The following is a 13,701-nucleotide window of genomic DNA, read 5'->3' on the forward strand; positions in this document are numbered from 1 at the left end:
CCACCTCTGGCGTGTGTTGATGATTCTTTCTTTCCAAGTCCAAAGGGGTAGTAATTATCTTGAAAATCCTGGATCTTTCTGTCCGTAAATAATATCTTGGCGGGACGCTTTGATTGTTACATAGGGACAATAACTATCTTACCCTTAAAAAACAATATGTGTAAGTAGGGAAGGGGCTATATGTCCCTGCCTCATAAAAACAGAGCACCAGCCCCATGGGAATAGTGAGGGCTTTTTAGGGATACGGTCACTGAAGGACAGGTTCCAGACGAGGTCACCCCTATCGGAGCGGGTGCTCTGTGTTTGTGACGCAAGATTTGCAGGATAATTACTACCCCTTTGGACTTGGAAAGAAAGAATCAGCAACACAAGCCAGAGGTGGTAAGAATACATTTTTTTCCTTATCACCAATGTATGGTTAATCGTTTGAGCCTTTTTTTATTTTTAGAACTAGTAAAAGTTATGTTTTAAATTACTCTATATCCTCAACTGTATGGTTTTGAGGAGATTTTGCTGTTGTAATACTTACCAGTTTGTGTGATGAAGACAAAGGAGCAGCATAACACTGGCAGGGCCGGATTTGCATTAAAAAATCATATAGTGTAAAAATAAATGCCTACAACCTCAATCTCTGGCTTTATATTAGGAGTAATTTGGATAGGAGAGCGTCAGGGGTGGATTGACCATAGACCTTACACGGAAATTTCCTGGTGGACCGATGCCCAGAGGGCCAGCCAGTGGATGTTTTTGGGGATGCATTTTGTGCTTCTGGCAGTATTTTGTGATGGCCTGTTGGGGTGGTATAATGTGCCACAATATAGTATTACTTCTCCTGCCTTCCATCAATTTGGAGCCATTTACAAAACAGGGCCACTTTTCTTATTTTTTCCAGTCTGCCTCTGGAGAGCGGAGATGAGACAGGTAACAATTTCACCCCCAGTGCCATCTGCAGAACCCAGATACCTTCATGGTGCCTTCATTTACTAAATGGAAGAGGCAGAGGGGCAGATATGGCAGCAGGGTTGGTCACCTAGTGATATGGTAGTGTGTGATCTGTCATTGTATAACTAAGAGATTCTGCCATTTATAAAGTATAGAATAATGAAGACCAATCATATTCAGGGATATGTGATGATGACACAACATCGATGACATCACAGAAACTAGTGAGGAGCCTGAGGACCAATCAGATTCAAGCATATGTGATGACATCACAGAAGCTAGTGACATCACCAAGTTCTGAGCCTAGAAAAACCACTGGCTGACTTTACCTTGGCCAAATTAACTGTGAATACACAGAGAGACAGATTGACTTTGGCTTTTGCTGAGCAAATCTTTTCTTTGCATCATGGAGATCCAGGGTTTGGCATTCTTGCCTATCTTCTTGTCCATATGGATGCTATTAGGTCTCTGTTCCACGACCACCATTACTGTCATCTTAGGCCATTCAAAATATCCATACATCAGGTAAGAGCAGACGGGGCCAGATTCCTGATTGTGTAGTATAATTATTAGTATTACTGCGGTATCATTCCTGGGAGGGCATTATTACATTAGAATTACTATTAGTGGATTATTAATAAGCTCCATCTTATTGTTTATGTGGAAAATATCACAATGACTATAAGTATATAGAACATCAATGTGTCCACTATAAATGTCATAATAATAATAATGGTGGTGATGATAGTAATAATTATTCATTTCTTAACGAGTTTTACCCAGTTCCTCTGCTTCTCTGCAGGGACCATATCACTGGGTGTACTGGGGAAGTAATAGATATATAGCAGGGCAGGTAAAAGTGCATAAATTCTCCTCTGCTCTTGATGAGATATTTCCGACTCATGTCCTAGTAACTTCCAATATTTTGCTTTATTTCACAGTAACACGGGAGAAGAGTTCCCCGAATCGGTGGTCTTCACAGTCGTCTTCATGGTTATATCCATTGTAGGTAAGTGGATGCAGCTTCCTATAGGGAGACTACATGATGAAGATCTCAGTGACTCCAGATCTATGAACACTATCCAGCACTGAGCGGTGGCCATCACTAGAGATTGTAATCATCATTGACTCCTGAAGGTTATTGCAAGGGTTTATAGAAATGACCTATGGAAATCTCTGACTGATAACATATATTGTCTATTTCAGGAGCTGGCATCGCTTCCATCAAATACAGGTTCATGATCATTCATTCGGAGCCATCAGAGAAGCGACATATCATCGTCCAGAGAATCCTCTATGCCATGGGATGGCTGGCATGTATTGGGACAGCCTTGACCGGCGCATTTTCGGTTAGTTAGATTTTAGATAAAGTATAAATACACAGAGAAATCAGAACAATTACATGTAGAGGGGTCAATGCTTGGGCCCGGTGTTACATATATACTGGGCTGGGGCCCCATTTAGTGTTTGTTCCATAGAAAACATAGGGGCGGAAATTCTATTTGAAAATGTGCATTTTGCACCAAAAAACTGGTGTCCATGTGTAGCATCACATTTGCCAAGTTTTTTATGCCTTGTGCGATAAGGAGGAGTGTCGCCTAAAGGAAAGGCGTGCGGCCTAAATGCATCTTCATGTGCGACAAAACGCACCAAATTCTTGACAAATTTTTTAAGTAAAATTATAAAGTATAAGACACATTTCTGTCCTGAATCTGGGTCTATACACCAGAATAGTAAATTTGTCTAATAACAAGACAGTAATTCATATTCTTAGTGTAAATTGGGACACTATTAGTAAATCTCCCCCATAGTGTCTGATGCTCAGTGGCATAGTGCCATATGAAGCATACATTACCATGATACCCCCTGGTAACTATCCTTAGGTATTACTGCCCCTGTGTAATTGCACTCCACCTGTGGACTCTGCTCTTCTGCATTCTAAGATCTCCATAACGAGCTCATTGCGACATTTATATCTCTCTCTCTACATTCTAGATGAAGACCAATCCCCTCGTCCACAGGATCAGCGCAGGAGTGGCATTTTTCACTTTTGCCATATACAACCTGTGTCAATCTATATGCCTGTACAAGAGATCCCTCAGCAGTCGTTGCATGTGCCACATTAGACTGGCATCAACCTTGGTGACCATTGTGGCACTGATAATCTGTATCCTTTTATAGCCGGCTGGTACAATTATTTGTGTAGATATATTTGCATTTTAAGTTATTAAGAAATACAAGTTACATTTTAATAACATTTTGGTTGGTCCTAAGCGGTAGTTTTGTGGGCGTTTTGGCCTTAGTATATCTATATTGATTTCCCGAAGACCTTCCAAGTGGATAACAATATACATCTTAATGTTGTGTGCTGGATACACTGGTGATTATCTGCTTCCAGTGACTTCATTGCAGCATAGATGAGACATGACAGTATAGAAAACACAATATTAATAGACTTTTGTTACTTCTCCTTAACATCTCCTTCCAGTTGCTGTAGGTTTGGGCAGCTTCTTCCTTCTATGTACCACTGATAGCTGTAAAGAGGTGAGTTTATGTCTCTATTTGCCATCTTAAGTAACCACATGTGTCCTATGTAATAGTGATATAGAAACTCTTGGTGGATATGTGATCCTCCCACCCAACTCCATACCAGAACCACTGGTGAGTACTGCTGGGCACTAATATCTTCTATTCCATCCCATTCTCTTCTGCAGATCTTCTCTATAACAGGCCTGGTGGGTGAGTGGACGGGATTCTTTGGCTTGACAGTTTACCCTGTCATGAATTATACAGATTTCCAGGCGAGTAGATTATACATGAAGGTCTCATGCACCCAGTAAGCTGTTTAATGATAACATATTGAAGAAAGACTTTTATGATAAATTTCCCTTTTCTTTTATTCTCAGTGTTTGTCATTAGAGTTGTCACGAGAAGGCATCTCCATCGTTCTGAGGAAAAAGACCCAGGACCCTGAAAACCCCCAATAAAATCTAAGGTTAAAAACCAGGGACGGAGTGCCAGGAAGACAACTAAAACCATCTGGACATTGCTGGATTGAATACCGAACATGGCATTTACCGGACTTTCCGCAGTTAGATATATATTTTATCTGCTGCATCAAGAGACAGATTCCAGGCTTGGTCTCTGTTCTCACCACTGGACATGGCATTTACTGAACTTTCCGCAGTCAGATATATATTTTATCTGCTGCATCAAGAGACAGATTCCAGGCTTGGTCTCTGTTCTCACCACTGGACATGGCAATTACCGGACTTTCCGCAGTTAGATATATATTTTATCTGCTGCATCAAGAGACAGATTCCAGGCTTGGTCTCTGTTCTCGCTACTGGATATGACACTTACCGGACTTTCCGCAGTCAGATGTATATTTAATCTGCTGCATCAGGAGACAGATTCCGGGCTCGGTCTCTGTTCTCAATTCTGGACATGGCATTTACCTGATTGTCTAGAGCTACTTCACATAAAATGTTGACTTTTTACCCCTTTGCCCAGGGGAGGGGCAGTCCTTCAGCCATGGCTCCCTAGAGGTTTCCTCCACTGGGGGTTTTTCCTCTCCTGAGTGTTGAAGGACGACTCTTTGTGAGTTAGGGGTTTTCCATCAACAGGGCCATTCCAAAATTTCTGCCCTTTTAATAAATAAAAGTCACCAGATGAGGTAGCAAACAATGTGTCTGTGTCTCTTTATCATTCATTGTAGGCAACTTATTATAACTAATATTAGATAATAGAGCATGGGAAACTTCTTGGTGGTGACCAGACCAATCTCTGGAAGTGACATGAAGAGCGTGGTAATGGCAAGGATAGATTTTTCTATATAAGTAAAGGGCATGTAAGCAGTGGTTGTCATTTTATGGGCATTATAAATGACATCTTTTTGGAAAAAATATAAAGAGATATAAAAAAAAAATGATTTTACACTTCTGATCTGTCAGAAGAACTGAAAAATGAAAAACACAACAGATTCTGTATTTGGAGCATCCATAAGGCCTCTATCACACGGTCAGTATTTTGCATCAGGATTTGCTCATGATTTGGAAGCTAAAAGCAGGAGTGGGTACAAAACACAGAAGACATGCAAATATTCCAATCACAAGTCATCTCTGTTTTGGACCCACTCCTGTTTTCTTTTGGCCTTAGCAATACTGATCAATTACTGACCAAATGCTGGAAAAATAAACAGTGACGTCAACACAAACTTACTGCTGACACCCTGTCCACTCTGTCATGGGGGCCATATTTGTATCAGCGTGTAACAGAACTGGTTCTCTAGCAATCTATATATAATCAGCAGACGGTGTAAAAAGATAGGGCTCTTTCACCCTATAGTAGAATCTTGGGCCACTGTAGGTTAAGTCCTTGACATGTAAGGCTGATTCTAAGAGTGACGCCTGTCAACTGCCTGCCATACGAATGCACAATAATAGTTTCACTACCACAGCGGACTAGCTATGAATGTTTCTGCAATGCACAGTGATGTACACCCATATATATGCACCCTGCAGCCGGCAAATAGCTGATTTTTAACGTGCTTAATCACTAATTAATTCAAATTGAATTTGTTGGAAAAATTCGGCGAAGCATCCGAATCACATTTTTGAAAACTTCACTCATCTCTAGTAAAAACATATACATGGATAATTGAATATGACCTATTCTAAGGTAGCATTCGCACGCCCGTATCCATTTTGCAGACCTCAATTTGTAGATCCGCAAAACATGAATACCAGCCTTGTGCATTCCGCATTTGTGGATCAGCACGTCTTGCCCTTTGTTAGAAATGCTTATTCCTGTCTGCTAAACGGATAAGAATAGGACATGCTCTATTTTCATTTAATTTTTTTGCAGGGCCCACTGTAATGAATGGGTCCCCATCTGATCCGCAAAAAATGCTGATCCGATGTGGACCGAAAATACGGTCGTGTGAATGCTCTTTCAGTGTTTCAATGGAGCCTCATGGTTACTTCTGCTGTTTGCAATATCTCTTTTGTTAAGCTTTACTTTTTGCATATTTTTGCTCTGTGACAGCATATGTGCTTTATTCTTGCGTGTGACATCACAGTTCATATACTTTGTGCCGCATTTTTTGTATTGGCACACATAAGTGGATATTTTTGTACTGTAATGGGATTGAGCTACAAAAAGGCCATGTGACCAATGGATATGATATCAAAAGATGAGGACGAGGCTGAGATTCTGGAAGTAAGACTCCTGCAGATCACATATTGATGACTTTAAAGATATTTTTAATTTTGGTGCTGTATTTCTGTAGTGAGCTTGGTTCTGGCACTGTATTTGACTTATAGGCTTAATTCTGGTGCTGCATTTATGTATTGAACTTGGTTATGGTGTAGTATTTGTGTTATGAGCTTTGTTCTAGTGCTGTATCTACATTCTGTGCTTAGTTTCAGCGTTGTAATTATGTAGTTCTAGCTCTGCATTTGTGTGCTAAATATGCATCTGATGCTAGACTTTGATCTGATACTATCTATGCACATCTGCGTTGTCGGGTCCTCTGTCACAGATTCTGTCAAAAAGACCAGACAAAAAAGTCCTGCATGCTGGATTTTTTTTGTGTCTGGTAAAGAAGCAGCATCCTGAGCAGACGCCGTTATAGTTAATGGCGCCTGCTCCTTTCTTTTACTTTAAGATTTGTGCTCAATTTAGCACTTCCATTATATTTGTCCTTCTGCTCCAGTGAAAGCAGAAGACCAGAGTGTGATAACGCTCTTGTGAACCCAACCTAACAGCAATAGTCCTGTGCCCTCTGTATATCTTTTACCCTCCTCTCAGTGCTAAGTTAACGCCCTGCCAGTGGCGCAACTAGAAATTACTGGGCCCCACAGCATAATTTTGAATGGGGGCCCCCCTCTCCCAGTAATTTTTTCACAACCCCTTCCTTTCATGCCGCCCCCATTCCTGTGGCTAGTAAAGATCGCTCTCTCAGACCAGGCCTGGCAGCTGTTCCATCTATTTTGTACACTGCCTATACTGTCACTGTATATCATTTAATTGTGTAATACTGTTGAGGGGGCCCTGACAAAATCTTTTAGTCCTCCTCCTCCTGGATGGGCCCCTTGGGGGTCAGGGCCCCAAAGCAGCCGCTTCCCCTGCTTCCCCTATAGTTACGCCCCTGGCCACATTTGCAGTGTAACGTGTGCGTTGAAAAAATGTATCTGTGACATACAGTGTACTTTTTCCGTAGACAGTGTCCGCTTCTGACAGTGACATTATCTGTGCCACATCTCCAGTGTAACGTGTGCGCATCCCCAAAATATCTGTGACATACAGTGTACTTTTTCAATAGACTGTCGGCTTCTGACAGTGACATTAGCTGTGCCACATCTCCAGTGTAACGTGTGCGCATCCCCAAAATATCTGTGACATACAGTGTACTTTTTCAATAGACTGTCGGCTTCTGACAGTGACATTACCAGTGTAACTTGTGCGCTGAAAAAATTGATCTATGACATCCAGTGTACTTTTTTCGTAGACGCTGCGGACAGTGACATTACCGGTGGTACCTCTCCTGTATAACGTTTCCTCATCCCAAATACCTGTGACATTCCCTGGAATTTTTTATTAGCCGCTGGTGACAGCATTGACATTATCTGCGGGATATCTCCTGTAGTAATGGACGAACATCGGCCGAGACGATTCATAAACGCGTGTTTGCAATCAAATGTTTGCGAACCGCGAGTTCGCAACGCGCCCATTGACTTTAATAGCAGGCGAACTTGAAAAACCTTCAGGTCATATTTGCAGCCACCAAATACAAACTATGAGTGCACAAATAGTCCCACAACATGGACAGTGACATACCAGAGGGGGATCATTGGCAAAAATTCCCACAAAAAATATGTATATTAATCAGGGGCCATTTTTATGCTTCTTAGAGGGTAACCCTCAAAGATATGCCCTGCTGGAGCCTAGAACAATTGTATTTCCTATCGGTTTGATATATACAAATGTGCAGCACTCCGCGTTTTTGTATCCTGCAGAGTCCATTCAAAAAATGCATACGTTAATGTTAATTTTTTTTCTACTATGGAACTGTATGGTGAACGGACGCCACTGTACAGCATCAGTCTAAGGCATCTGTTAACGCATACATTTTTGGTATGCATTAAATGGATGGCAAAAATAGGATGTGAACCCAGCCCTAGTGTCAGAATAAGCACCAGTACACAGCGGAGCAGCGTGGCGGAGAGGGGAGGCCACCATGTACTGACAGAGCGCTACCTGGTCCTGGTGGTCAGGGATGAGGACTGTGTTTCCCAAGGATCATTTTCTACTGGGAAATACAGGGCACAGTATAATACACTAGAATCTATATAATATAAAGATATTAGCCCTACTCCCGAATAATAATACAATTAGGTGGTCATTTATTATATAGAAATACATCTATGTTAGGCGTATTTCTGACACAGATTGTGGCGCAAAGGTCCTTAGCACCGCAATCTGCATATTTTTCCTCCTCATGCCAGATCTAAAAAAGGATGGCGTGGGCAGGGAAAGGGTTACAGTTATGGCCATCCAGTTATTGGATACCACCGCCATACATTGACCGGATAATACCGACATTCCGTGACCAAATAAAAGGGTATAAGCGGGCACAGTACAGGGAATGACTAGGGGAACTGCACAGGGTGTAGTAAGAGGGCACAATGCAGGGTATAAGGGGTCACAGTACGGGATGAGGGGCACAGTACGGTGTGGGGGGCACAGTCACATGACCCTGTGACATTAGAAGGTCCATATGGTGAATGCGGTTCATACGCCACCATAATGAGAGGGAGAGGAGTGGGACAGGGAGGTGATTATGTGGCTAGAGATAAAAAATGTAACTGTTGGCCAGTACAGGCCCTAAAAAATAGCCAATAGGCATTCACCTGACAGCAAAGAACTTTGGATTCTGTGGCTGGAGGTACATTAGACGGTCACAGGATAAATATGTAACTGTTGGCCAGTACAGGCCCCAAAAATTAGGCAATAGGCATTCACCTGACAGCAAAGAACTTTGGATTCTGTGGCTGGAGGTACATTAGACGGTCACAGGATAAATATGTAACTGTTGGCCAGTACAGGCCCCAAAAATTAGGCAATAGGCATTCACCTGACAGCAAAGAACTTTGGATTCTGTGACTGGAGGTACATTAGGCGGCCACAGGATAAATATGTAACTGTCAGCCAGTACAGGCCCCAAAAATTAGGCATTCACCTGACATAAAAAGGCCTTTTATGCCGCTGTATGTACATAAGGCAAAGACCATTCTTTGTTCTGTGTGGTGGTGGATATGTATGGGCTGGCATGAGGAAATTCAATTAAACGTGGTCATCACAGGTGTTGAATTACTCTGAGATCCATGCCTCATTCATTTTTTAAAATGTGAGGTTGTCTAAACTGTCGTGAGCTAGGCGAGTGCGCTTATCGGTCACGATCCCCCCTGCTGCGCTGAACATCCTTTTGGGCAGGACACTCGACGAGGGGCAAGCCAAGAGTTCCATGGCAAATTGTGCCAGCTCTGGCCACAGGTCAAGCCTGAACACTTAGTAGTCAAGGGGTTCCTCGCTTCTCAGAGCGTACACATCAATCGTTAACCAAATGTAGTCCGACACCTGTCGGTCTAGGGGTTCCCTGAGGCTGGATCCGGAGGGCAGCTGTCGATGGGTTGGCTGCATGAATGAGCTCATATCTGAAGTGACCAGCACATCTTTAAACCGCCCTCTTCTTGCAGGCACGGTAGGATTGGTACCCGCACCTGTTTCGCTGTGGGTGGAAATTCCTCTGCCATTGCCCGCAACAGCAGAATGCAGCATCTCTCACAGCAAGGCCTGGAAATGCTGCATTCTGACAGCCCTCTGTGATGCTGGTAACATGTCTGCCATTTTGTGTTTGTACTGGGGGTCTAAGTACGTTGCCACCCAGTACAGGTGCTTGACCTTTATGCTTTTTATACAGGGTCTCTTTTCAAACACTGGAGCATGAATGCCCCCATTTGCGCTAAATTGGAAGCGCCCAGGACAATGTCATGTCATCCTCGGTCTCCTCCCCCCAGCCACGGACAACACCAGGGATCCCCGAAAAGTTTAGAGTCTGCTCTTCTTGCTCCTCCTCCCCCCAGTCACCATCCTCCTCTGACTCCTCTTCAGACTCCTGCTGACTTGTCTCAGATGGAGTAGACCCCCTTGGAATTCATTCAGCATTGCGACTTCCTCATCTTCCAGCTCCTGCTCCTCGATGGCTTGATCAATGACACGACGCAATGCACGCTCCAGAAAGAAGGCGTAAGGTACGATGTCACTGATGGTACCCTGGCTGCGACTGATTAGTTTGGTGATCTCATCAAATGGCCGCAGAAGTCTGCATGTGTCGCGCATGAGCAGCCACTGGCATGTTAAAAAAAAAAAAGAATTCCCCAGAACCTGTCCTGCCGCAAAGTTCGTACAGGTAGTCGTTAACGGCACGTTGCTGCTGGAGCAGCCTATCAAACATATACAAGGTGGAGTTCCAGCGCGTCGGGCAGTGAAATATCAGATGTTTGACGGGCAAGTGGTGTCGCCGCTGAACGTAAGCAACGTGAGTCATGGCCGTGTAAGATCTTCTAAAATGGCAAGAGATTTTCCTGGCCTGCCACAAGACATCCTGGACCACAGGGTATTTGGCAACGAATCTCTGCACGACTAAGTTCAGGACGTGTGTGTCATGGAACCATGAACCAGACGTACAACAGAGATGAGTGGAAATAAGAAGGCTTTATTGGAAATCAAGCCGTAGCAAAAGTCCAAACGGATGGCTAAACCGAAGCAGGGTCTTGCGTAGACAGAGGTCAGGAACCAGGAGGGTGGTCAGACGAAGCCAGGATCAGGAACCAACGGGGTAGTCAGACGAAGCCAGGATCAGGAACCAACGGGGTAGTCAGACGAAGCCAGGATCAGGAACCAACGGGGTAGTCAGACGAGGCCAGGATCAGGAACCAGAAGCAGCAGCAGTCTTAGAAGCATGTGAACACAGGAGGACCAAGCAAGGAACTGAAGCCACAGACCTTCTATATATATGAGCTAGGCATCCAGCTCCTCCCAGTGGGAAGGAGAAGCCGCAGGGTGGGAGGCTACAGAAACCCAGAAACCAAGATGGCCGCCAGCACATGTCAAACGAAGGTAAGACCATGACAGTACCTCCCCCTCAAGGGCCCCTCCTCCGCGGAGTAAGGAACGGTTTCTGAGGGAAGCGTGCGTGGAAGGCTCGGAGCAAAGCAGGAGCATGGACATCTGCGGAGGGAACCCAGGAACGCTCCTCTGGACCATAACCACGCCAATGGACCAAAAACTGCAACCGACCGCGGACCAGGCGTGAGTCCAGGATATTGCTCACCTCATATTCCTCATGATTGCCCACTTGGACCGGACGGGGCCGAGGAACCGAGGAAGTGAAACGATTACACACCAACGGCTTCAACAGGGAGACATGAAACACGTTGGAGATCCGCATGCCAGGAGGAAGCGCAAGGGCATAGGCTACCGGGTTTACCCTGCGAAGCACTCGGAAGGGACCAACAAAGCGAGGCGCCAGCTTGGGAGTGGGCACTCGAAGGTTGAGGTTGCGGGTGGACAACCATACACGGTCTCCGACCTGGTAGGAAGGAGCGGGCGCTCGTCTGCGATCAGCTTGGAGTCTCTGGCGCTGCGCAGAGACCTCAAGGGACCTCTGGATCTGTACCCAAGAAGCACGTAGGACGGAAAGGTGATCCTCCACAGCCGGAGTATCCTGGGGAGAGAATACCTCCGGTAACACGGCAGGTTGGAACCCATAATTGGCCATGAAGGGAGACGTCCCAGAGGAAGAGTTCACCGCCGTGTTCCTGGCAAACTCAGCCCAAGGCAGGAGGTCAACCCAATTGTCTTGGTGATCGGAGACATAGCAACGAAGGAATTGCTCCAAGGCCTGATTAGATCGTTCTGCGGCCCCATTGGACTGAGGGTGGTAGGCCGAGGAGAAAGAGAGATGAATCCCCAACTGGGAGCAAAAGGCGCGCCAGAACCTGGACACAAACTGACTCCCCCGATCCGACACAATCTCCTTGGGCAAACCGTGCAACCGGAAGACCTCCCTGGCGAAAATCGTGGCCAACTCTTGTGCAGAGGGTAACTTCTTGAGAGGAACACAGTGGCACATTTTGGAAAACCGGTCCACAATCATGAGAATGACCGTATGGCCTCGGGATGCAGGGAGGTCCACAATGAAATCTATCCCCAGGTGTGACCATGGGCGCTCCCCGGTGGCTATGGGTTGCAAAAGGCCCAGCGGAAGGTGCCGAGGGGACTTACTCTGGGCACAAACGGAGCATGCCGCTACATATGCGGCGATGTCGGAACGTAGAGAAGGCCACCAGAACAGACGTGAAACAGCCCAGGACAGCTGGTTCTTTCCAGGATGCCCCGCGGCCTTGGAGTTATGGTAGGTCCGCAACAACCGAGTGCGCAACTCCTCAGGCACAAAACACCTGCCGTTGGGTCTCCCAGAGGGAGCACCAGATTGAGCCGCCAAAATCTGCTCACCCAGGGGAGAGGTCAGGCTGGTGCGAATGGCGGCCAGGATCTGATTCGGAGGTATGACCGAAGTCGGAATCGACTCCTCCCCGGACAGCTCGGAGTACTGCCGTGATAAGGCATCCGCTCTGATGTTCTTGGAACCGGGTAGGTAGGAGACCACGTAATTAAAACGTGACAAGAACAGAGCCCATCTGGCCTGACGTGGTGTCAATCTCTTGGCCTCAGAAAGGTAGGTCAGATTCTTGTGGTCCGTCAGGATGAGAACCGGAACCACCGAGCCCTCGAGCAAGTGCCTCCATTCTTTAAGGGCCTGCACGATGGCCAATAACTCCCTGTCACCAATCTGATAGTTGCACTCCGCGGAAGACAGTTTCCGGGAGTAAAACCCACAGGGAAGCAGAGGACCCTCTGGTGTTCTACGCTGAGACAGAAGGGCGCCTACTCCCGTCTCAGACGCGTCCACCTCGAGGACAAAGGGCAACCCAGGGTTGGGATGCGACAGAATCGGAGCCGACACAAAGGCGGACTTTAGAGCCTCAAAAGCTCGGATGGCCTCGAGCGGCCAGACCTGGAAATTACTGCCCTTCCTGGTCAGATCCGTGAGAGGCTTGGCTAGCATGGAAAAGTCCCTGATGAACTTCCGATAATAATTGGCGAAGCCCAAAAAGCGCTGCAGGGCACGGAGACCACTGGGCTGGGGCCACTGTAAGACAGCCGAAACCTTCTCAGGATCCATGGAGAACCCCTCAGCGGAAATTATGTAACCTAAGAAGGTTACCTGGGAACGGTGAAATTCGCATTTCTCAAGCTTACCGAACAGCCTGTTCTCTCGTAACCGTTGCAACACTCGTCTGACATCCATAATGTGGGCCTCCATGGATTCAGAATATACCAAGATGTCATCCAAATAGACCACCACACACTGCTGCAACAGGTCACGGAAAACATCGTTGATGAATTCCTGGAAGACTGCGGGCGCATTGCACAACCCAAAGGGCATAACCAAGGATTCATAATGACCGGTCCTGGTGTTAAACACGGTCTTCCACTCATCGCCCGCCTTGATCCTTACCAGGTTATATGCCGCCCTCAGGTCGAGTTTGGTAAAGACCGTGGCCCCTTTGAGGCGATCGAACAGCTCGGAAATCAAGGGTATCGGGTAAGCGTTCTTGATCGTGATGCGAT

General features: G+C 45.9%; 1 protein-coding gene across 1 annotated transcript; it reads left to right on the top strand.

Annotated features, from left to right (window-relative positions):
- Positions 1-1,348: 1,348 nt before the first annotated feature.
- On the top strand, positions 1,349-3,929 carry LOC122931493 (DNA damage-regulated autophagy modulator protein 1-like). The gene is made up of 7 exons (XM_044285558.1): positions 1,349-1,467; positions 1,884-1,951; positions 2,149-2,291; positions 2,938-3,109; positions 3,431-3,486; positions 3,657-3,743; positions 3,849-3,929. Exons 1-7 carry the CDS (start codon positions 1,349-1,351, stop codon positions 3,927-3,929), a joined length of 726 nt encoding a protein of 241 aa, XP_044141493.1.
- The last annotated feature ends 9,772 nt before the right edge of the window (positions 3,930-13,701 follow it).

The sequence above is a fragment of the Bufo gargarizans genome, chromosome 3, assembly GCF_014858855.1.
Source record: "Bufo gargarizans isolate SCDJY-AF-19 chromosome 3, ASM1485885v1, whole genome shotgun sequence".
NCBI classification, from domain to species: Eukaryota; Metazoa; Chordata; class Amphibia; order Anura; family Bufonidae; genus Bufo; species Bufo gargarizans.